Genomic DNA, 23380 nt, shown 5'->3' on the forward strand with positions numbered 1-23380 from the left:
AATTCCATTAAGGGCTAGATTCATGTTTTCTGGGCACTTCACTCTGACAGTCCCAAAAATCCCTCTCACTCAGCCCAACCCCCTTTCTCCTCATAGATGGTTCCTACTTTTAGCCTATGAGTGAATGGTGGACCAGGAGACAAAGAAAGTGGTCTGCAGATAAGGTTGTTATGCTGACAGAAAACAAGTCAAAGTCCTCATTCTGTCCTTCTTTTTAAGTCTGATGGAATTCATCACTCCCAAAGACAGGGGTGCCCTGCCTGCAGCATACAAGCTGTATCCAGCTGGCCGAAACATTAATCTCAGAGTCTGGTTTTTGCCACCTTTTCTTTAGAGTCCCTCACATTTGAGTGACAGACTAATAAGTTCATCTGGAGAACTAATAAGGACAGAACAAGAAATTAACTGGGAGGGAAGAGAGATGTGAAAGCAAGTGTTAGTGCTGTCCTGACTGCAGTTTGCCAGCTGCAGTGACAGATATTGGTTCTTTTCTTTTAACACCTCTGGATCTCTGCAGTGAAGGATGCTCACCTATCCTGACATCGAGGACGACATTAAACAGCATTTAAGTCTGTGCGTTTGCTCTAAGTCTTCCATAAATTTTGAAGCCGTCTAGCAAGGACTTGGAAAAGCTTAGGACTTTATTGTAGCAACTTGCTCAAGTCTTGGATGGGGTATATGGATGGTAGGAGGGATAAATTCAGATAAATAGTTTCTTTGGACATGTCACTAAAATATTCACCTGCAGTTATAGCAGCCTTTAAGCAGCTATTGGAAAAAGAGGTACAAGGAAAGGAGAAAGTAATCTCACATCACTACCTTAAAGATTCTCTGCTGCCTCAGCACCTTTTAGGAAGTGCTGCTGTCAAACCCCTCATTTGAAGGGAAATGTCCAATTTGCCTTCAGACATTGGGGTGGTCACCTCAATCACTGAGGTGGCCACGATATCTTCACCCCAGGTCTAAAGCTGTTCCCACAGTTATCCACAGAGTGACCTTTCCCCCTGGAATTTCCAGTTATCTCCACATGTAACTGACTGCCCTTTCCCCAGCACCCTGGGCAGGCAGTTGCATTCAAGTCCAGCTGAATGACTTTTTCAAGGAAGAATTTGTGAAGTGCTGCCAAACGCTTTACTGCTAATTTTGTGCTTTGATTTCTAAAAACAATGAATGATCAGTTTTATTTGGTGTGTTCTCTTCATCACCCTATAAATCCATGGCATTTTATTGACCATGGTTCAATTATCAAGCACATAACTCAAGACCCACTAGAAATTTTTTGAAGCTTTTTGCAAACTTCCATGGTCTTTGGATCAACTCTTAAATGATTGCAGATTATCTTTTGTACTTCTTTTATCCTGGGATTTTAAAGCAAAATTTATAGGATGGGAACTAAGAGGCTCGATCATCTTATTGTTCCATTTGGGATTTTTTTTAGTGAACAACTATAAGTTCCAGGAATAAAATCACTAATGAACCCTATTATTACCCTGATCCCTAAAAACATTTGAACATGTGCTCAGCTTTAAGTGTCAGGTTAATCTTACCAACTTCTTGACAGCTCTTTTCCCTTTATAATTGGACATGAACTTAAGGGCTATTTTGGATCAAGACTTGTGCAAGGAGTTAGAGTGAATTAAATCCACTTCAGTGTAGACTGAACTATGGAACTGGCTCTCAGTAAATCCTGATTGCGGTTTTGGGGTTTTTTTGGGTTGCTTTTGAGAATGGATCTATAAACCACACCTACAGACACCATTAGCAGAGATCCACCAAATGATTTAAGAATTAAAATCACCCTGACAGCAGAATTTCAGCTCAAGCTATTGTATTTCACTTTGTTGGGAAAGGAATGGATTTTGCAAGGCAGAGGGGGATGAACCCTGTGAGGGGAAAAAAACCCCAATTACTGCTATTATCAAAGGTTAGCTGATTTCCCCCCTAAGTTTACAAACTTTTGGATATTGTTTTCCCTCATTTTCTGCTTTTCTCTCCTAAAGTTGTATTTTTGTTTAAGCTGCAGTTCTGGCTTTCCAGTGAATTTCTTGATATCAGCTTTTGTGTTATTTTCTATATTTACACCTCTTGAGCTGTAGCTCTTTGCTCATGGAGCCTGCACTGTTCCCACTGAGCAAGTCATTGCTTGGGGCAATGGAATATTCAGTAAACACTTCATGGAAGAATGGATGACCTCAGGGCTGACAGAAGTGGACACTTCAGATTATGTTTAGACACTGTAAAATCTCTGGTATTTATGAAGATTTTATGGAAAAGCGGATGAAGAGAAAAATCTCAAGGAAATTTTCCTAGCCATGAAGTCAAGCTGTATTTGCAAACTGAGGCATTATTGAAGGCTGGTAAAGGCTTCAAAACTCAGGATGTGATGCTTAACCAGGAGCAATCATTTCAGTTTATTTCAGGTTGTAGTTCTGGAATGTTTCTAATGTAGTAAAAGTTATCATGCTAGTTATGCTCAAGGATAACTACTGAAAAATGCCTGGGAAAGCCCAAACCATGAAGTTTTAATTGGTGAATTAAAAAGAAACTCACTTGGGCACCACTTTTCAGCAGGTCTGGGATCTTTGTCTTTGCTCCAAATAAACTGCTGTTGCCTAAAGCAGTTTTGTTTCTGCCCGAGAGCACCTTCACTGAGCCTGTACTGTGCACATGCTACCTTCATCTCCCAGTTTTCTTGTACTGGCAATAGTTATGGATTTCAGAATTTAATTCTGAATGCCAGTACCTGCACATCTAACTTTGACTTCTCATCACTTCTTCAAACAAAACCAGGCCACTGAAGTTCCATCTGAAGCAAGAATCAGAGTTGATTTTAAATTCTCGGCATCGTGGTTCTCAGGGAAGACTGTTTCCTTGGTGGCCCTGGGGTTTGCCTGGTGAGCTGCATTGAATCAGACTGAGATCTGTCAACAATATCCCTCCGTGCAGGGCAGACGTAATTTAAAGCATGGAAGTGTAGGTATACCCTATAATTTAGCACATTAAATAATTCCATCGGCATTCATCACGGAGCTACACAGGCAGCAGCTACTTCGCACGCAGAAATTGAGAGTCTGAGCTCGTACAGAGCCCACCACCTGCTTTCAAATGTCACAGATGTAATTCCAAGCTTTATTGTATCAGTAAAAACTGGGACTAATCCCACTGAAGTCAGACATTAAACCTGCATGAGATCAGAACAAAGCTCAGTATTTATTAATTGTATGTGTGACTTAGACACTTTCCACTATTCACATCATTTTTTCCTGTACATTTTGGATGCAAATAAACTGTTCAAGAGCAAATACTGCTAAAAAAATCCCAGCAGATTTTGCCTTTCATTTTGTGTGAACGAGGTCCAGACCATTGCAGCATTGCCTTGATATTTCTTAAATTTGGTTTCTGAAATGGCACTTTGGATCCTTCTGTTTGAGATCCCGTGGAGGGAGATGAAGGGCCATCCCAGGATCAGCCTCTGGGATGATGGAGGTGTCCTTGTGCTGCCTTTGCCTGGCTGTTGTGAATAGGGAAGTGCATTCCGCAGCTATTCTGTCACTGCTCTCCCTTTTTCTGCCACTGACACCCTCAAGTCTCCCTGGCATTTAGAAAAAGAGAGGAAGGAGCCACAGGGATTTCTGAGCTCCTCTCCTCAATCCAGTCTCAGTACTGAGGTGCTTTTCATTGTCACTCACATGCAAATTCTCCCTGAAACAGGAAACTTCACCACATAATTTTGTAGCAGGGAAAATAGGTCACTGAAAAACTCTACTCAATGAGAATTTCCTCTAAGTTCTATTCTCCAGCGCCCTCATATCCCTCTGAGAAAATTACAGGCAGCAGGCCCTTTCTCAGAAACCCGTATCTTCCATTTCTGCGGAAAAAAAAAAATTAAAAAAGCCATGGGAGTCTGAGACAAAACTGTTCCCATGAGAACTCCCTTTTGCATAATTGCTGTTATCTGATTATGGTGGGAGAAGGTTTTTTTTTCACCTTTACCCTGGCCTAGGACAAGTACCATGTCCTGACGCCAAGTCTCAGGAATCCAAGATTATTGACCTAGGGAATAAGTGCCTCTGAGTCAGATCCTGAGATCAGGAGGATCCTGTTGGCTGCATTTTCTGTGTTTGAGGGATCTAGCCTTCCAGGAGGCAATGTAATAATTACTGCCCATCCATCTCCCACTTTTTCTTGCCATCAGCTCTCCAGCTGAGCAGATTCTACCTCCTAAAGTCTTCAAACATGTGATAGCATGGCATAGACACTGTGACTGTGGCAGCTGAGCTCTCACTCTCTGCAGAAAAAAATTCCTTCCTAGTAGTTTTATCCTTAGGACATAAATTCAGGAATCATGCTCGGACCTGAGATTTGGCTCATCTATTGGGGTTATTCTGAATGCTCTGTCAGCAGCGTGGAAATGAGTAAATTTCTGTTTTCTGGATTTAATGGGAATCACACTGAGTAGATTTGTGCAATAACAAAGATTACAAAAATTATGCTCCGTGTGAGCAGTCGGCTGTGTCACATACAAATCTGACTTGAGATATTTGTAATAACTTGACAAAAGCTGTCATTTGATATTTTAAAACATATTTAATCTCTGAGCCTGAGAAGCTGATTCTGTCATTTTCACATGTTTGTTTTCACTCTCTGCTGTACAAGTGTGGGACTTATAGCTCTCACATTGCTCAGCAGCTTTAGAGCCACGTTTCTGCTTCATTATCCACAAAGACTGCACACCACAAACCTCTACAAGCACTAAGTTGAGGTGGTTACTTTACAAAATATGGTGTGTAAAGCAAAACCAAGATTTATATTAAAATTCCTCTCTGAGACACTGAGAACATAAATAAAAATCGACAGAGGTTATTTGCAGTGCTAGACACAGTATTTTGCCACATACTTCCATTTACAGGGTTTTTTCTTTTGTAAATTGCTGCTAAATATATGTGTACTGGTCATACCAGACAGTTCAAAACTTATTTTAAAACTTAAATCCCTGGAACTAGACAAAGTAATGAGCAATTTTTATGAACTCATGTTAAAAGCTTGGCTTGTTTTTTGTGGTGAATAATGCCTCCAACTTGGGCTTCCCCTCGTGCATTCAGTTTGGGTTTAGTACCATCTGAGCCAAATTTTGCCCTCACTTAACAGCTTCATAGCCCTGAGTGCTGAAAACAGGGGCTGCAGAGGGTAATTGAGAGCAAAGCTTCATCATTTGTGCTCAGTGAGCGTGGTTAATTCCTCATCAACACAGGGGGATTAACCCCAATTAATAGAGGTTCATTTTGCTTTTGAATTACTGCTACAGATGATCTGATGGCATTTATTTAACCCTTATCATGGCAGCGAAGAGCCTTTCATCTGATGTTACAGTTGAACAGGTGAATTCTCCCTCACTTTGCGAAATCTCTGCATGATGTTTGCCACCCAACAGCTCCGACTCCCTGTATTTTTCAGCACTTCCTTTGCTTTCCTCACACCCTCCACAGGAATATTTTTGCTTAGAGGAAAGGACTGTGCTACCTGCCTCCTTAACAGCCTCTCCTGGATGAATTAGCTGGTCTATCAATGATTCTGTCTGCTCTCTGTGACACAGGTGAAGAGTGACAATGTGCTGTATTTTGGAGAGCGTCAACACTGCAACCACAGCAACCTTTTACAGAAGTTATACCCAGATTCACACAAGGCGTGTTTCTGTGAGCTGAGAAATTGTCCTCCTGCCAAAGATCATCCCTGGAAGTGCTCAAGGACAGGTTGAATGTGGCTCTGAGCAACCTGATCTGGGGGAAGGTGTCCCTGCCCATGGCAGGGGGGTTGGAATGAGATAATCTTTAAGGTCATTCCCAACCCAAACCATTCGAGGATATCCTGGGCATCTGAACCCTTGGACATGCAGAAAGCAACCCTTGGTCACCAACCCTTGATCATGCAACTCAAGACTGAAATCAGAGCAGATGTGTGAAGGTGGATGCAAAGACAGCACAGGACTGCCTCGCTCTCTCTTTGCTCCTTGGCTGTTGTGTATACAGCCACTTCTCAATCAGCCTGGTCATGATCTCACCTAATTGTGTGGGTAAGAGCTCCAAAATAGGACCCTGTGATCAAAATGTCAGGAAACATGAGGTCAAGACATCAAAAGGCCAGTTCCGTGGCTAAAGTATGGCTTTCAGGTGCCGCTGGCTTCAAAGCTCAGCCCTAAAACAGAGGAGAAATCTATATTTGGGGACGTTCATGCAAAGCATTACCGCTTGTTGTTCATCAGAGGTGCCAAAGCAACTAGAGATTACCAAAAGCAAGCAATCAAAAAAACAACTCAAAGGGATAAAAAAAAAAAAAAAAGAAAAGAAAGAAAATTATCCAGCTCATGAATGTAATGAGCTTCAGGAAAAGAAATACTCCTTTTTTTCTTTTCCCCACAGAGATTAGTTAAATCATTAAAGTAGGGATGTCATGGCTGAGCTCTGCAATCACCTGCCCAGGACCGCAGGGACCCACAGTGGTAGCGAGTGGCCGACTTTCCCGGGAAAGTTTTTTGTTATCCTCGTATTGCTTGGGTTTTTTACACCACATCTGTGCTTGCTTCGTCATTCTGCCATCTGCTGTAACAAAATACAGACAAAGCATTTCAGAGAACAAACCCCTCCACACTTTAAAATGCTCCAAGCCAGAGCACAGCCTTTTACTTCTCACAAGCTGTAGTGCTTATTATCCTATCCTCCTCCTCTTCCTCCTCCCCCTGCCCCACATCCATGATGAATTACACACGCTTACCAAGCATGGAGAACACAGAATCCCATTGCTTTTGCCACAATGTTTCTATTAAATGAAATGAATGTTCCTGTGCTTGACTTCACTGTGCAAACACATTCGCCGAGAGGTCAGAAATAGCAGGTCGTTATCATGAAATTTTTAATTTTGAAACTCCCAATCAGGCTCGTTTCCTGTTTGGTATTGTCTGCAGATACACAATGCAAAAGCCTCGGGTTGCTAAAGAATTGAAATAACAGAGTATGAGCAGACTGGTTTTGAGCACACACTCTGTAAAGTCCAGTCAAAGTTTCTTCCTGGTGCAGCCGCACAAATCTCTTGGTAGCAGTAAACTCTCTGCACAGACTTCATTCCTGAACACATGTTCAAAGGTGATAAAATAAATGCAGATGGTTTCCCAAAACCTCGGTGGAGCATTTCTTGCTGTTACTAAATGGACTGGAAAAAACTAGGGGAGAAAAGCGGAGAAAATACAGTTTGACACAGACAGGCAATTTCAGAATAGCGTTCAATCATTTGGGAGAAAATCTAAATAAAATGTGTGTTTATAATGATCTATTGGCAAAACAATATTGACAGAGCATCTGAGCTGCCTAATGGAAGTGATTTTTAGAATGCTTAAATTAAACTGGCGTTGAGAGCTGAATATTTTGCTTAATTATTTAACATGAACCAAATAGAAGTCAGATAGGAATTTTAAATCCATTGTGCCATGACCAAAGTTGACAATAAAACCATCCCCAGCTACAGTGAAAAGAAAATTAGACCTTAACAAATTTATTACAGGCTTTGTTTACAAACTTGTTACAAAATTATACAGCATCTTATGCGTACACAGGATTTACAGGAACGCGTTACTGATGTGTGGGATTGCTTTGCTCTCTGGTCGACATCTGCAGGTTTTTCTTTGCTTGGGGCCTGATCCAGCTTCCACTGGAGAAGGTGAGATTTTTTTTCCCATTGACTTTAGTGGAAGCTGGATCAGATCCAGGGGGTAACACTTCCGCTCATTGTTTTCCTGGGGTGGGAAAGAGGCAGCCGTTCTAATAACCGTACACACCATGCTCCGTTCTCATCTCATGTGTTTCAGATGACAGGCATATTTAGTCTGAGACATTTTTGCTGGCTGCTTGTAAAATACTTGTTAAAGTCAAGAGTCAAAGACCAGTTCCTGTTACTGGATTTACAGTGGAAAATGACAAATAGCTTTCTTTGAACCTTTAAAGAATGAATCTCCCTTGATTTTCAGTGAGCAGAAATAAAGGCATTAGAATCAACTCCGATGTTGTTAACATTGTTATAAAGCTACATTTTCTTCCCTGTGTTCAGTAGATTTTTTCTGGATTTACAGTGATGTAAACAAAAGTGACATCCACACTGCAGGAACAAGGTAGTTTCTGATTAATGGGATTCCACCAAGCTAAATTGGTCTTCTTACCTCCTCTTCTCACATGGAGATCGACCTATGTGGCACACTGAAAAAAGGAGATCTCTAAAGTTAGTGATCCATGACAATATCAGCTCTCAGTTGATCCCAGCATCTGCAAATGATCTTTATTTGGAAAGTCAGGGTGTAAAACCAAGCTTTTAATTTACAAAAAAAAAATCCAGCAGGACAGAACTCTGAAAAATATGCTTATTCCCCCAAGCCAAAAAGATTAGTTAAAACTTAAACTTTCCTACCAGGAAAAGAAGTAAAATCTCTGTGGGGTTGGGTTTTTTTTAAATGTTTGCCAAGAAATGAGAAATATTCTAATCAGATCTATCAGATACCGGGTTCCTTGTTACATTACATCCTCTCGTTTTAATGACTGCCTTGGTATTGAACCTCTGAAGTTGCTATTGCTCAAAGCAAAGTTAGGATTTAGTGCTGCGAGGTGATGATATTTCCTGTGAGGTAAATACCCTGGCCTCATGCTGAAAGTTGAGATGATTCTCAAAAGCTTTGCTTCTGGCCTCCTCTGAAGAAAATACCCACGAGCTCCAACCTGGCTTTCCAAGACACAGCTATTCCAGAGCTTGGCCTCAAGGCAAGCTGTCCCGCTCCCTGGTGATTTTATGCTGTGCAGCACTCTCTGTAAGGGATTAGGGGAGACCTCACAGCTTGCTGTCTTTCATGGACTGTTGCATGTTTGAAACTGGTTTTCCAGGAGTGAAAGCTCTACAAGCAAAGGTATCCTGCAACCTTGTGTTTGAGGCTCTGATCTCATTTTCATTCGTGATGCTGAACACGCTAAGGCAGTGAAAGCTGTAGCTGTAAAACCCTCAGAAAATAACTGAGAGTAAAACTTTTCAAATAGCTGGTACTTTCCAGCCCTGGCTGTGGGTTGGGTCTCTCTGGACACAGATAATCTGCAGCCCAATCTGAATTCTGTTCCTAGCCATGAACTCTCATTTACTTCATGGGAGTGGGATCCCATCCAGGGCATTGCACAGCTAATGTGTAATGGGCCATCTCTTCAAGTAGTGTCTTTATTCCTGTCCCCAGTGGAGCTACATGACAATCCAAAGAAGAGTTTGAGGTAAATACATGCTAGCACATTTGTCTGTCCTAAGCAACAACTCATCAGCTTAATTGAGGAACTTCAGGATAACTACTGACTTCATGGATTTTAGCCACCATTCATTTCATGTTCCTGTGAAAGGTACCAGATTTCTCGAGCAGTTCAACACATTTTTCCCCCTGGGAAAGATGGAGAATGGATTGCTGAGGAGAAGGAAGCCTTCATATGGGCATGTGGCTTTGATATCCACACCAGGATGTTGTATCTTTCTTTACTACAATTTGAAAGCCAAGGGCTCTTTTAAGGTTAAGACACCACCAGCTTTGTTTCTAATTTAAAAACTCAGACAGAGAGGAATGATCCAACAATGCAAGCAGAAGATAATTGATTTGTGTGAGGAGGAAGAGGCTGATCACAACAAACCATCTTTTATGTATTATATTAATGATCATTTTAGATCATTAGTTCTTGGCTTCAGTAAGTTCTTGGCTACAAATATTTCAGATTTTTTTCATATTTTTTCAGTGATGCACTGGCAGCATTAGAAACAGTTGCAAAACAAATGTGCTTCCAAAACACAAAAGGATGATCCTGGATTACTAGCAGCCATTCTGAAATGCTAACAGAGGGAAAATGGTCATTTCACCGGCAGAGCTGGCATAATACACAGAAACTTTATTTTAGGGCTACCTGATGCCTGTAAATTTGACATCGTCTGCAGGCTACAACACGTATTTTGGTCCATTTTTCTTTTTGGTGGTGAGGAGTCAATGCTGTGGATCTAATTAAATATGAACATATAGAGCAGGGAATATAAATATGTACACAACTCTTGGCATTGAACTGATTTTTAACAAGTTTACTAAATGACAGTCACTGGTTTGACAATACTGAATGAAAAATACTGATTTTACACAGATTTTACAGGAAGGTTACGGTATGCTGCCGACAAGCAGTGTCACAAACATAGTCTTAAAAAAAACCCCCGGAGTTGGCCACAGCAGAGGCACACACCCTTTGCTCTTGTTTATTGAGAGAGAAAGCTTATATACTGTAGATTTGCTGAAGTTTAATAAATAAGGTCAACTTATAATATATATAAAACAATATAAACATTTATATGCTACATGCATATCATATAATTTAAAGTAATAATTTATATAGCAAAGAGATGCAGATCTATGTTCTTCCTATTTTCCTGGACAAGGCGCACACGCAGGAGGTGTCTATCCTTATCCACCTCCAGCCCACCAGTTTGTTGTTTTCTGAAGTCAGTGCTCTGACATAAGTTTGGGATGTCTTGCATTGGGAGTTCCAGTGCTTGTCATCAATGCCACGGCAGCCGTTTTTTACAGGCTTGGCCTCTTTACACCTCGTTTCGTAAAAGTATTGCTTAACCGGAGAGTTGCCTGTTTTAATTTCTCCCAGAACAGTCACCTGGTGTCCCCTAATGTCGATGGCAGAGGATTTGTCCGTGACCCACAAACTTTCACTGTCACAAACGGAGTATTCCCCCCGGTGGCCCTTGTGCTCCGCGTACCTCTTCCGCCGGGAGGTTCTGTTCACCACCACGGAATTCCCGATGTAATCCTCCATGAGGTACAGTGGCGGCGGCTCCAGAGGCGTGTTGTCACTCAGGAGGACTCGGGGCGAGTTGTAGCGTCTCTGCTGCCTTAAGAGATCTGTATCCACTGAGATAACTGGCTGGAAGTCTGATTTCACATTTTCCTCTCCGTCCATGTCTTGCTGAGTGTCTGTTTTCTGCACCGTGTTTTGATAGTTTTCCTTAATGTCTACCATCTGCTTAGAAAGCTTGTTTTTTAAAATGTCTGCCTGAATGAGTTTAATAATAAGAGAATTTATCGAATCTTCTGGCAAGCTCCTTTGATCCATGTTGGAAGACTGGATGCCACGAAGGTAAGCGAGAAATATCACATAAAACAAGATGGACATCACCTTGTTCACCTGTAAGATCTGCAAAGAAGAAGAAAGTCAACGTTAAAACAATCCAAGAGGGAGGTTTGCTAGAGGCTGTAAACATAAAAATTGGGATTCTTTTTAGTAACATCTGTGTCTTTAAAGATACATATATAGAGATATAGAAACACAGGCTGTGTGTTTCTTTGCAGATACTATTTGTTATACTTAATGAGTGCAACTCTCTTCTGAATTTTTTTTCAATATTTCACCTATATTTTAGGCCTTGCCTTTCCTCTTTCCATGCATAGTGGTATATATATCAGTTAAGCTATTTCTCTGCAGAGGTAGGTAGTTCTTGGTATAGTCTGGCCAGGGCTTGGCAGCAGAGAGAGGCCAAGTTACTTCCACAGAGTTCATTCCACAGAGAAGTTTAGTTTCAAAATTGCAGGATCATGCAGAGTAGAAAACTGTATCACGGTGTAAGATGAAAAAGTTCTGACGTTGCTAAATGTTGTCAGGTTTTGTGTGCTGAGATCTCTCAGATCCATCAAATTCTTATTTATCAAATGTCTTGTGTTTAATGTTACCATAAGAAGGAAATAAATCTAGTGTTTCAAGAGTGCTTTTGTTCTCTTTCTCTCTCTTGTGAGGGAAAGAGCTCTGGAAGGAAAATGATGCAGTCAGGTCAGAGAGTGGTGATTAGGCCTCTATGATACATGTGGGGGAATGCAGATGGACCCCCAGACCATGTTGTAGGGGTTGTTTTCAGGATTGGGGACTGTTTTTTTGGTGGTTTTTAAAGAAGTTACTTCGTTACATTTATACAAGGTGAAACAAAACTGACACCAATTAGAAATATTCAAGGATAGATTGAGGACATCTCTCTCCTCACCACCCCCTAAAATGGAAAAACCTTGTTCAAAGATAGTATTTTGAAAACCATTCCTAAAAGTGTGCTGCTTCTTCGTACTTTGCCATGTACTGCTCTATGTGGACTCCTGTGGTCTCTTTCTAATTCTGCCTCCTGTCCATCTTCTAGAAATCTCATTTGTCACTTCTTTTTAAGCCTTTCTGTCATTTTGTTTGTGTAGCTGAGAGCCATGAGCAACTGTCCAGGGAGGTGTTTCTTCTCCTTGTGTATTTGGACACCTATACGTTTGGTATTTGCATTTATATTTAAATGAAATCAATTATCAGTGTAAAACACTAAGTGATGAAAGCAGACCATTCACTTCAGAGCACACCTGTTTATAAACTTGCTGCACAAGTAGAGGATTGAGGGAGAAAATACAAAACTCATCTTAGAGCACCCTCATAGTCTGTGATAAACCCTGACTGTAGTACTGCTTCAAGTGACTCAGGGAAGCCTTGGATTTGATTTTCCTGCTCTGCAAACACATCCAGCACGTGTCAGAGACCTCTAGCACTCTGGGATAAAGGCACAGAGTCACAGACTGTGGGACAGATGGAGTTGGAAGGATCCTTAGGACATCATCTAGGCCAATCTCACTGCTCACAGCAGAATCAGCCAGGGCAGCTTGCAGAGCTCTGCCTACTCAGGTTTAGAATATCTCCATGGATGGAGACTCCACAACCCTCTAGACAACCTGTGCTGGTGTTTGACCACCTTTAAACTTAAAAAAGAATAAAAAATTCATGTACCAGCAGTATTTCCCAAACCTCAGTTTGTTCCCATTGCCTCTTGTCCTTTCATGGACAACTCTGAGTAGAGCCTGGCTCCATCTTTATTACTCCCTACTGTGAGGTATTTCTACACTTCAGTAAAATCCCCCTGGGACTTCTCTTCTGCAGCATGAACAGTACCAGCTCTCTCAGCTTCTCCTCCTAGCACAGTTACCCCAATCCTTAATAATTTTCATGGATTCGCTCCTGTACTAAGGAGCCCAGAACTGGACACAGCACTCAAGATGTGCTTCACCAGTGCTGAGATGAGGGGAAGGATCCCCTCCTTCGACACTGTGAGTACTCTGTGTTTTTCCCAGGAGAAACAGTGGAAATATCAGACCTCCTGAACAGAAAATTTTCCACTTAAAAAAAAAAATCACCATTTTCTGTTTAAGAAGGCAAAGGAAAAAAAGAAGAAAAAATCTTTTACCATACAACCTTCTATCCACTCTAAACAAAACTCCTTTTTGCAAGATTGAGTCCCCACTTCATAGTTTGGAACTGCAGCAAAATTAGAGCTACCCTCTGTGGATGTGTGAGCTGTCCTTTTATGGACAAGAAATGTGTTTTCTCCATTCTCAGTTTGTCACAGTATGAGTTCACCTAAATCTAGACTGTTGCTTGCAGCAATGTTTTGCTTTTGGGGGGGAAAAAAATCGAAGATGTTCAGTTACCATACAATTACTGTCATACCTAAATAAATACTAACTTAATGTAGATGGATCTCAGAGCCCAGACCCTTCTGGATAAAAAATTGCCGTGCAATTTTGCCTTCCCTCAGCATAGGATTTGCTTTTAAAAACAGTAAAAATATTATTAAACAGATGTCATTGAGCAGATTTCTTGCAGCACCCGGAATCCACACACGGGGTAACACATGAGCCCACAGGATGGTGAGCAAAGCTCTGACAAGGCTCAGTTCAAAAGCCAGAAGCATTATTCATGCCAACATGCAGCTGCATGCAATCACTGCTCTGCTCAGTCTCAAAACTAAGTGGCACTAGCAAAATACACAAGTTGGAGCAGGTGATGAGGTGGGAAAAGTAAGGCTGGAGTTCCTGCAGGCTCTAATGTCGTGCTGCATGCAAAAAGGAAGGGCTGGGGACCTGAGAGTTGGAGCAGCTAAAATGAGCTATTTTTCTTCTCTGTGGAGGAACCCCATTAATGGGAAAAATGATGAGAAGTATTTTCCTGAACTTCATGTGAAATGTCTTATGGATTTGGTGGGAAAGATGTTAACTTTGAATTTCAAGCTGTAGTTTGATTTATGCTTCACAAATTATTTGCTGCAAAAGTAAAAAGGTTTCAGAACAAATCTTTATATTTTTCTGGGTGCAAAACTTAGAGTGAAAACACAAAGGCTTGGTGAGATTACAGTTTTCAGGGAGTTCCTCCAACCTAGGAAGTTCGTAAGTGCTGTTCAGAAGTTCCAGTCCATGACCAAAAATTCTCAGGCTCTCCATAAAGTCCAGAACCTCAGAGTGTGTCTATCTAAGGCACTATTCTAGGTAGGAGAATCGGATGTTTTTGGGAAACTGCAACTGGTTTATGGCCTTGGCTGAAATCTGGTTACAAGACACATTAAAAGTATATTTGTTTGCAGGTCTGGGGAGTATTGCATTTGATGAATGGCTCTTTGCCCAAAATGGAATGTTGTGCCTGTCTGAACTGCGGATAATTTGAAATTTATTTGGCGTGCGTGTTGTTAAATCCGTAAAAAGGAGAGGAACATGTAAAACATTAAAATGTTTATCTTTTCATATTTTCAAAGCAAATAATTCTGGTGTTTCTGGCCATGCCTCCAGAAGTTCCACAATGCAATTCACAAAGCAGAACAAGTGCTTACTTAGCGCAGCCCAGTGAGTAAATTATCTATAGAGGGGACTTGGATTGGAGGAAAGATTTCAACACACGTGTCCTGTCTGAGGGAAGACTGACTCAAATTCCAGGTTCCTGGGGGCACAGGATTGTGTGGATGTAAACAGAAACTACTTCAGCACAAGCAGCTCTGTTTTTGGCCTTTTGGAGAATGGTATAAAAATTCCCCCAAGAATTCAATCCATCACATGACTTTTTCCTTCTTTTTTTTTTTTTTTTTTTTTTTAATTTAGATGATTCATTTCAGGTAAAAAAATTTTGTCCAAACTAAAATTTTTCTTGGTTAGCTGATGTTAGCGAGATATTTTTGTTGTTCTTCATGGCTCTTCTTGGAATTTTCCACATGTAAATTCCTGACAAAAGTTCATTTTGGCTGTGTTTGTGGCTAGTTTGCACTAAGCAAGTTTGACTTGGGGATCATTGACATTTGTGGCACAGAGGGGAAAAGCACACAGCACAGAAAAGAAAAGCTCATGCATTGCAAAGCTGGTTGATCTCCCAGCTGTGGCTTAGATTTACTCTATTTTAATGGTTTGTATTCCTGCCTATCACTGCAGTTTTAGCAGGGTATTAATGCTATCTGAGCTAGGTGGCTCAGGGAAGGTCTAAATTTAGGAGAAGTAAATAAGCTTACCTCTTCCTTCCTTTGATAAATTCAATCCCTAACAAACTCTGGCAAATCACTTTCTGCCCTTTTCAGACTCACCACTTTATGTAGTAGTGAAAATTTTTGTTTAGTTTTATTTGTAGTGATTTAAAAATTATGTGTATTGCTTTATTTTGGTCAGTAGCTGAACATTCTACACAGGGAAGGAGCGAAACATCATTTAAAATGTTCTGCAGAAAGCATGAAATCCTAGTACTGTGAGAGACTGCCCAAGTATTTACTTGTAAGCCATTGCTAAGAGGAACTGGAATAGAAGGAAGAGTGACTGCTGAGTTTTACATTCAGCATTGTAATACCCCACATGATTTATGTAAGTCAGCTTGAAGTGTTTGGCACTTTCTAAAAAATTTAGGAGCAGCTTCTGTTCTTCAGACCGAGCAGCTAATGATCCTTTGTGGTGGCTGACAGCTTTTCCAGGCTTTTACCAAAGAGGACAGTGTAATTATTGTCATTGTTTGCTGAGCACTGCTTTCACAACCTCCCAAGCCATGGATTGCCCCGTTGACTCCCTCTCCCTAATAATTATATTGGGAAGAAATGCAGCCCTCGTCCTCTGTGCTTTGGGGGACATGGGAAAGGTACAGAACAAGGAAAGCATTTTGAATGTTCAAAAATATGGGAACGTGAAATGACTGCATCTGAAAATTAGCACTGCATTTCAGAACAGTGATGGACTGTTTGTACAATATGGATTTATGAAGGTAGATTGCTGCAGAATGCTGAATGTGCCTGAAGACACTGTGACCCTCCTGAACACTTCCACTTCTCAGGATACGGAAATTTCAACACATACAGATCGAAGCTAAAGATTTCGCAAGAGATGGGTCCTCTTAAAAGCTGAAGAATTCAGAGACAAAATGAAGTGAGACCACGTGCTGGCAGCCCTAAGTGTTAACCCTCCCTTCCTGAGGGCCAACCAAACTGGAACATGGAGTGGGGGGATTTGAAACTAATCCATTCCTCTGGCATACGGTCAGGGGAGCGCAGCCACACATCTGAGGGGGAGCCCACCGAAGTTTGTTCATCTCTGCAGCAGTTCAGAGGTGTATTAATCAATTTGCTCAAGGCTATTTTCAAAAGAGAAGACACATCTGAGCCCCAGTAGCCTCCAGTGAATGGTATATGCCTAATTTCTTATGGAAATAGAGTTCAGCCCACAGAGTCACTGACATTTCCTTTTCCTCTTCAAATGACTGGCTGAGCAAAGCACAGCAGGACAGCTGCTCACCTGGGCATGTAAAACTCCTCTGCACTTTGGACCAACCCACAGCGCTGTGGGGGTGACCATGACCCTACTGTTTGTTGGGGGAAGTTTTCCCAACATATGAAACATCTTCCTGAAGGCCAGTTTTGTGATAACACATCTGCTGCAAGGAGCACGCTGTGGTCTGAACAGTCAGATGAGCTGTGTAGAGTCATCCAGGTGATTGCAATGGCAGGTGTGTGTCTACATTTGATCCTTGAACAGATATATCTGTATTTTTTTTGGAGATCAAGATGAGGCTGCTGTACACATACTTGCCTGACTCCAAGAGAAAGGTCAGGAGCAGTTCCTCTGTGCTTACCTCACTCTTTGGAACAGCAGCTGCTTCTCACACCTTGTGCACAGTTAATTCTGTCAGGTTTTGGCCCTACACCTCCCTCCCCCGCCACCAACACCAGGGCACTTGAGAGCTCCCCGGAGACATTTGGCACTCCCCAGCATCCTCTCACAATCCCACTGGGGAACTGGACTATTAATAATGTCCAGTACCATATCAGCGGTCCCAGCTACATCCCCAGGTCTAGAATCAGCTATAGGAGTAGGCAGGCTTTTCTCAGTCACAGCAAGGTCCTTTTCCGTTCCCATTCCTTCCCTCAGTGACATTTTTGTGACACAGTTACGTGTTTACACCTGTCTGTCTATGCCCTGATTGCCGTGGTATCATTTTGCATTAAGCTGTTGACTGATTAATCTGTGTATTGAGGCGGTCAGAACAAGGGGTTTGAAGGCTGGGATCCCAATTTCCCTGGTGTGTTGGAAGAGATTTGTCAAGTCAAAATGTCTGTTTGTTACTTTCTATATCTGCAGAGGAAGGAACTCTATGGAATAGTCACAGGGTTTTATTACTCTAGGTATATACCCTGACATCCTTTGGGTTCTTCTGCATGTAGCTGGCTGATTTTCCTCTACTGAGAGAACAAAGGCTGGGAGGTTTGGGCTTGTTCAGCCTGGAAAAGAAAAGGCTTTGGGGTGACCTCAGTGTGGCCTTGCAGTGCCTGAAGGGAGCCCACAGGAAAGATGGAGAGAGACTCTTGGCAAGGGCCTGGAGTGACAGGACAAGGGGCAATGGCTTCACACTGACAGAGAGCAGGTTTATATGGGATATTAGAGAGACATTCTTCCCTGTGAGGGTGGTGAGGCCCTGGCACAGGTTGTCCAGAGAAGCTGTGGCTGCCCCATCTGTGGCAGTGTTGAAGGATGGGGCTCTGGACAACCTGGTTTAGTGGAAGGTGTCCCTGCCCACAGCAGGGGTTGGGACTGGCGGATCTTTAATGTCTCTTCCAAGCCAGGGCACTCTGTGGTTCTCACATTACTGATATTGGAGCAATCCATAAGTATTTATCTTGGTTATTACTGACAAAGTAGGAGTACTGTCATTGTTCCCATTTTAAAAGACCTGAAATTGGAATACACAGAAATCAGCTGATATTTTCAAGGTCAGACAGGTTGGGGTTTTCATGTTGTACTGGCTGGATCAGGGAAGCCCACCTGCAATGCTGTTTGAAAGTTTGATCAATCAACGAAAAGCATGAAATTCAGGGAAATAAAGCCAATGCCATCCCAGGTGAGCAGTCAGCCCCATCTTAGTCACAACAAAGAGATAAATCTGTAGTGGGGTAAATAATTTCCACAAAAGCTGAAGTATTTCTTCATATTATTCACTGCTTAAGTCTGAAAACTGCCCAAAGTACAAAGAAATCTAAGGGTCATGTTCATAGCTGAATAAACAGCTTGACTTGCCTGGACCTGTGCTAATTTTCCAAAAAGCAGAAGATTTGCCCAGATCTTTGCACTTGCATGTTTTTTCTTCAGAAGTAATTTGCAAACAGAAGAATAGAAAGCTCCAGAGGTAGTGGAGTGGTAGTGGATAATTTAAACTGATAAACTGTGTGTTAGCTAATCTTTTCATTACTGTTTGTTAATAGCAGTAGAGATAAGCAGCAAACAAATTAAGTTTGCAGCTGAATTTGGAGGGGATGCAAATAGCAGTAAACGAAGAGAAATACAGTCTCTGTTGAAGAGATGGAAAAATAAAATATTGGCAGAAAATTACAAAATGGAAGCTGAAGTAGAAATTAAAAGCTCTTGTGCTGGGGGAATATTGGTATTGAGCTGTGATATACATAGAGGAAAAGAAACTTAGAAAGGAGCAGTACCTGATCAGACCCAGGAATGTTCTAGAACGTTGGAAAAGCACAGTATTAGATAAATGCAAATACCAGGGCATTTCATTGCACAGTTGGAAGGGAATTGCTGCTTCTTGTAGCACAGAAGTAAAATTGGGAAAGCTGCTTGAAAATTGGAAGGTATTGTCACACAAAAAGAAAATCAGGAAAGAGAAGCAAAAATGGCTGAAAGGGTTGTAAAACTGACCTTTGAGGAAATTGCCTTGAAGGTGCAAGCCTTTGCCTTGCGCTGGCAGAAAGGGCATGACAGAAAACTCAGGGCAAAGATCTGGAAAGTGTTGGGGAAAGGGAACATTTGCTTTAGGGTGGGGCAAAGGAGTGCAATCAGGAACACTGGGATTAAGCTGAGGAAAGGGAAGTTAGGCCAATCATCAAAAGCAGTTTTCAAGCTCTGCAAGATGTTTGTAACAAACCCAAAGCCACACCAAAGAGGCCTGGGTTTCGTGTTTCCTCACAGCACTGAAACTCCATCTAAGTCTTCTCTTGAAACAGTTTGAAGATCCATTAACCTTTCAAGTCAACCTGGACTTAGTTTGGCTCAACCAGGGCTGATTAATTGTTTTGTATTAAAGTCAGGCAGTAGCTGCAGTTCATCTTATTTTCGTCAGAGAGAGGCTTTGAGGGCTTAAGTTGTCCATAATTAAAGCTGAGAGCAGCCTTCCAGATGAAACTTCTTTCACCTCCCCACAATTCTGAAGGGTTCAAGCCTGGCCTTGTAACAGATTGTCCTGATTGTTCTATTTAAAAATGCCAGAGGAGGGTTTTGTTTAATTTGGTAGCAGGAGGAGAAGGGGAAGCACCTCTCAGATTATCAGAATTTTATCCCTCTCCTGTTAGGCTTTGAAAGAGCAGCCTCCCAGAGACCATGTGATGCTGGATGATCTGACATGTTTTTACATTTACATTGCCACTGGACAACTCAATATTTTAGAAAAAAAAAATAGGAAAAAAAAATTTTAAACCACTATTTGTAAGTTTTTATGATATTAGGAAACTTGAAGGGAAAACTGTTTTCAGCTTTGAATTTCAATACATTATTTTGCAGGATTTTGCATTGAAAGCAAAAGACTTTCTTCTATTTTATTATGGTTTAGAAGCTCCAAACATCTTCTTCTGTCTTTTCTAATACCTTCCAATTTCTTTTTTCTTTTGTGAACTATGGAAAACAGTGAAATGAAGCAGAGAGAATAAAGCAAGGGCTGCAAATTCAAAAGTGTTAGTCTCATTATGAAAAATCTTGTATTCCTAAGCCTAATTTATGGATACAGACAGGACTTGCACCCACAAGGAAAGAGAAATTTGGGCAATATATGGACTGCTAGTTAGAAATGAAATGAGCTTTTGTTTGTGTAGAATTAAAATAGAACCTAAAGTTAACCTGAGATATTTCTGTCATTAAAATAAAATAAAAAGGTATTGATTTGTTTTTCTGAGAGCTCTGCTGTGACCCTTGAACACAGATGTTTGCACTGAGCATACAGAATCACTGAATCACAAAATCATTAAGGTTGGAAAAGACCTTTAAGAGCATCAGGTCCAACTTGTGACTGACAACCACTTTGTCACCCAGCCCAGAGCACTGAGTGCCACATGGCATCATTCCTTGGACACTTCCAGAGGTGGGGACTCCAAACCTCCCTGGGCAGCCCCTTCCCATGTTGAGATTGTTTAGAAGGAGCAGCATTGCTGCTCTGGAGTTTGTCCCAAGCACTGAGCCTTGCCAGGGAAGACCAGCTTCATTTCACCCAAAACTACACCTGTGTTTGCTTTTCCAAAGCCCACGACTCCAGGTTTCCCTGAATCCATGCAGAAATCCATCCATGACCACTCTGTGACTCAAAGGCTGCTCTCTGAATTGCCTCTCCCTATTCCTCAAAGGTTCACAACCCCCCCAGATTAAAAAGTCTTGTTAGGCTTGCAGGTGCAACTTATCTGATGCGGTGTTCTTTAAAAAAGGATCCCAGACCTGATCCAAATATTTTAAAATCAGCATTAATTGGACAAAGCTTTTGCACAGTAAGGGAGGCAGGGAATGACAACGTGACTAAATACAGCTGTTTGATCTTTATTTTAACATACACACAGGATGCAACTGAATTGTTTCCATCAGGATGGTAGTGAGACATTAGCACTGCTGTGTATAATTAAGGTCTTTTCCATGCCCTTTGCACAGGTGCAGTAGCTTGCTCACAACCAGCTTAAGGTGATGTTTTTAAATTCATTCTCAGAGAAAAAGGAGTCTTGTATTTCTGATAAAACACAAGTGTTTTGGTGGGGGGAAAGGTTAGAAGTTTGCTTCTTTGCAAAAGGTGTCAGACTTTAAAAAGAGCTTTGTACTGGAAGAGCTTGTCTGTTCCGACCAGTTAAATAAGCTGATTACTAGGAGAAATCACCTCTACCTACAACTTCTCTCAGTGAAATCATGAGGGCTCTTCTAGAACTGCTCCCAGGTGCACAGTGAGACCTTCAGGTCCTTCTTATGGAGAAGAGCTCGCAAATACAATGTGTGCCCATGACAGGCTTGTGTTTTTTCCCATTGCAACTGAATCTTTCAAAAAACCATTGCTCATTTAGAGAACAAAAGTCATCCTGCTAATTGGCATTAGTTTACAGCAAATTGTTTACACGTAGGCCTGTCCTGAGGGTAAGGACTGTTCTGGCAAATCCAGCTCCTCTGCATTTTTTTCCTGGTAAAAATCTGCCTGAAGAGGAACTTTTCTTGGGAGTCCCCCAGTTCACAGATGTGCATGTGGATAAAATTTCCAGCATGCAATTATTCTCGAGACATGTTCCAGTTTTAACTCTCAGTTCACACTTTGCCATGAGTTTGACTATATTTGGGGATTAATGCTCCAGGGTGGCGAGAGTATTGTGGTCCCAGTCTAGCAGAATATCTGATTTTTGAGTCTGTGAGTTGCCCTGCTGCAGTGCAGACTGTTCACACATTCAGCTCAGGGTTGAATTAGCTCTGCTAATTTGCATCCAGAGTGTCTGATCATTTGGAAATTACAGTCTCTAGAAGCCTTTCCAAAGTCAAAACAGGATTTCTGCGTTCTCCCATTGTACTAATGCAAGCTCTGCACCTCTGCCAGGTCCAAAATCCATCTGAAAATGGCCTTGGTTTTTGGAAACCATGGTGGTTTTTCTTATCTTTCAATCCAGATGCCATATTGCTGTTGATACACAATGCCTTCCCTGCTCCCCCTTGCCAACAATCCTTGAAAGGGGAGTTTTAGAGCTGGGAGTACTTTAACACATGTTGTCTCTCACCAAGCATATGATCTCCAGATATTTGACAGAAAAGCAAAGTCTTAAACTGGGCATGTGAGGAAAGCAAATGAGATGTACCACAGCTGGCCTTACCTCTCATACAGTCAGTAACTTGTATGGCTTTTTAGAAAATCCTTTCTTACTGAAGAAATTCTGGTTATGAGAAAGATTATATTCTAGAAGGGCAGGATTGAAGTAATTCTCAGGGTATGAGAAGTAGGAATGGAAAGAGTAATTTTTTAGCAGACTTCTGGTTGCCCCTTTTTCAGATGTACACTTTATACATATCACAAAAGAGTCCTACTCTCATCTAACCAACCCAAAATTCACAGAATCACAGAGTCATGGAACTGTTTGGGTTGGAAGGGAGCTCAAGGATCATTTAGTTCCAACCCCTCTGCGAACAGAGGGTAAGAGAGGGATGCTGTTTTACAGTTTGGAAAGTGAAACCCAGGTAGGTTGTGTGACTTTTCCTAAGTTATGCAAGCCAAAGCTCACGTGGGAAGAAAATGGGAGAATGGGCCTTCAGTTCTTTCTCTCATGAGGTCTGGACTGGTCTAGGTTAGTTTTACACCAGGGATTAGCTTCTTCCTTCAGCTTTTTCCCTGGGCTCTGCTGGCCTTAACCAAAGCTGGCCAAAATCAGAAGTAGTTCCATGCCATATTGCTTCCTACTGAGGTGGTAGAAAAGGGAAACAGTCCTTACTCAAGTGAAGTCAGAAGTAACTGTGAAGCAAGCAGAGGGAGGAAAAAGGATGTGGAAAGCATTGCCAAAGGTGTCTGTGGCTGGCTCATGCGCAACATCTCAGGTGCCTTGAGGAATTAAGAATAACTTGGAATGAGCTTTAAAAAAGGATCAGGCCAATGTAAATCGGCTGTAACAGTTCAGTAGTTTTCCCCAGGAACCAACAAAACAACCAAGGGAAGGATTTTTAATTCTGCACATAGGAAAAGCCTGGTCCTAGACTTCAATTTGCACAGTAGAAATCCCTGATTAAAAAGGAGCCAAACACTGTTGTGCTTCAGGAAGTAGGAGAATTAGGGATGCTTACTTTGGACGGTGGTGTAACTTTACAGCCTATACGAGGGGAGATGCACAGCTGCATCTCCCCAGGAGCGGGGAACTGAATATATTGTGAGTCAGTCACAGTTCCTCCCTATCTTCCCTCCACCACCACTTGCACTCCCTTTGCTCTGCTACAAAAGTCAATTACTTCATCCTCATTTTTTTCTTCCCCCTT

The 23380-nt window shown here is 41.7% G+C and overlaps 1 protein-coding gene and 1 long non-coding RNA gene across 3 annotated transcripts in view; one reads left to right on the plus strand and one right to left on the minus strand.

Moving 5' to 3' along the window:
* Nucleotides 1–23380, plus strand: part of LOC125325030 — a 35047-nt gene that overhangs the window by 3539 nt on the left and 8128 nt on the right. The gene's annotated exons all lie outside the window — the stretch shown is intronic.
* Nucleotides 7522–23380, minus strand: part of NTF3 (neurotrophin 3) — a 55998-nt gene continuing 40139 nt past the window's right edge. For both annotated transcript variants that reach the window (XM_048301680.1, XM_048301679.1), the window contains one exon: nucleotides 7522–11243. In XM_048301680.1, the coding sequence (XP_048157637.1) occupies nucleotides 10449–11222 (774 nt within the window). In that variant the 5' untranslated portion in view covers nucleotides 11223–11243 and the 3' untranslated portion in view covers nucleotides 7522–10448. The remainder of the gene's footprint in view (nucleotides 11244–23380) is intronic.

This window comes from Corvus hawaiiensis, chromosome 4 (assembly GCF_020740725.1).
Source record: "Corvus hawaiiensis isolate bCorHaw1 chromosome 4, bCorHaw1.pri.cur, whole genome shotgun sequence".
In the NCBI taxonomy this organism is placed as follows: Eukaryota; Metazoa; Chordata; class Aves; order Passeriformes; family Corvidae; genus Corvus; species Corvus hawaiiensis.